At 43.1% G+C, this 1,679-nt stretch overlaps 1 protein-coding gene across 1 annotated transcript in view; it reads right to left on the bottom strand.

The window, feature by feature from the left end:
• Positions 1-575: 575 nt before the first annotated feature.
• Positions 576-1,679, bottom strand: part of BMI1 (BMI1 proto-oncogene, polycomb ring finger) — a 4,283-nt gene continuing 3,179 nt past the window's right edge. Inside the window, exons 9-10 of the mRNA XM_010143762.1 lie at positions 1,484-1,564; positions 576-1,397 (exon numbers count right to left, since the gene is read on the bottom strand). Coding sequence (XP_010142064.1) covers positions 1,068-1,397; positions 1,484-1,564 — 411 coding nt within the window. The 3' untranslated portion in view covers positions 576-1,067. The remainder of the gene's footprint in view (positions 1,398-1,483; positions 1,565-1,679) is intronic.

The following is a 1,679-nucleotide window of genomic DNA, read 5'->3' as shown; positions in this document are numbered from 1 at the left end:
CAGTCCCACCACATCAAATAATAAAAAAGTAACCAAAGACTTCCGACGTCCCAACTTTACTGCATCACTTCAACATTCGGTAAAGTAAAAATATATCACTTGGAAAAAAAGACAAAGCGAGTAAAATCCTTTTAAGATTGCCAATTGCCTCCAGGTTATCAGAGACTTGAATGTGCTTTCCTAATACTGTAGCTCTCACACGCAAAGTGTTTCTTGCAGTAAGAGCAAAGCTCAAACAGGCGGCATCTGCAAGGGTCGAACCAGTTTAGAAATTTAACAACCATATCATGAGTGCATGAAACACAATATTTTCTTTATAGTATTTATAAATATATCATACAATACTGTTTCCTGTTATGTCATATACCAATATGGCATTGTACAATAAGCATAATGCCATCTGATTCTTACAAAAGCGAATCATTTAAACAAGTCAGTAAATAAAACGGTAATACCCGCTTTTAGGCATACAGATTGTAAAACTGAAGTTTACTCTTTTTTTGATCGGTTCTGTGCAGCAACAGAGAAGTAAAAGATGCAACATAAGAATCAAAATGGCTAATACGCAAAAATTGTTATTCACAGTGACATGGCTACATATATGCATTATTCTATGCATATTCTTTCCATTTTGTTGGATTTCAAGATGAAAAAGCACTTGCTTTCTACAGGTTCACAAAACAGCATAAGAACAATAACAATTGAAGAGAACGCAATGGAGGAGTTAGTCTGGATTAACAAACTACTTCCCGGGATTTGTATCAACTTCTGCGGACTCCCAAGTCCAGCTGATAGGGACGGAAACAACTCCGCATCACTCAGAACGGGTGAAGGTGTAACTTTCTTTGCTTCCTAGTCCTCTGAAAACAATTTACATTTCAATCTTGTGTTTTCATTAATGTCCATCCTGAATGTCATGTAGTCCGCCCTTTATAGCCAAGTTCAGTGTCACTACAAAAGAAAGCAATTTGGACGATAGTCACATGGATTAGCATCTATAAAGCTGTAATGGCATGGAGAGATCTATATAAAGGAGGGGGGGGAGGGGCTGTAGCCTGGTTGGCACATCAACCAGACGAAGTGGCTGAGGAACCATTTATTGATGTTTTTCGCGCTCTGTTGGTGAAGGAGGACTGGTGGTTACTGCTGGGACTGCTGCTGGTGCCATTCATGGTGCTGGAGATGTGGGGAAACTGGGGGTGAGGAGACTGGACCGGTGTGCTGGGGCTGGGCAAACAGGAGGAGGTAGAGGGGATGCCTCCCGCCGGGCTGCTCGCCTTGTCGCTCCCAGAGTCACTTTCCAGCTCCCCGCTATTATTCATGCCTTCCCTTTGATGACTGATCTTCATCCTCTTGCAAGTAGGTCGGACCCGGTATTTCAGGGGCAGAGGCCCATTCTGCGAGGCAAAGGAGAGACCCTGGTAAGCACCCTCCCCAGCCACGACTCACACTCTCCCAGGAGATGCACGCTGGCCATACTCACCCGTCTCCAGGTATAGATGTAGGCAATATCCATTAGGGTGTAGTAGTCCTTCAGAGGCTCCTCTTCATACATCACATCAATCTGTCAAGATACAAATCCTTGCATTAAGGTGCACCCAGGCATTTACCCCTAGCGTATGATTGCTCCAAGGTGAAAGTAGCCCATTATATATCAAAGCATTGAAAACAACGCTATA

This window comes from Buceros rhinoceros, unplaced genomic scaffold, assembly GCF_000710305.1.
Source record: "Buceros rhinoceros silvestris isolate BGI_N320 unplaced genomic scaffold, ASM71030v1 scaffold41670, whole genome shotgun sequence".
In the NCBI taxonomy this organism is placed as follows: domain Eukaryota; kingdom Metazoa; phylum Chordata; class Aves; order Bucerotiformes; family Bucerotidae; genus Buceros; species Buceros rhinoceros.
This window is presented reverse-complemented; position numbering and strand designations above follow the sequence as displayed.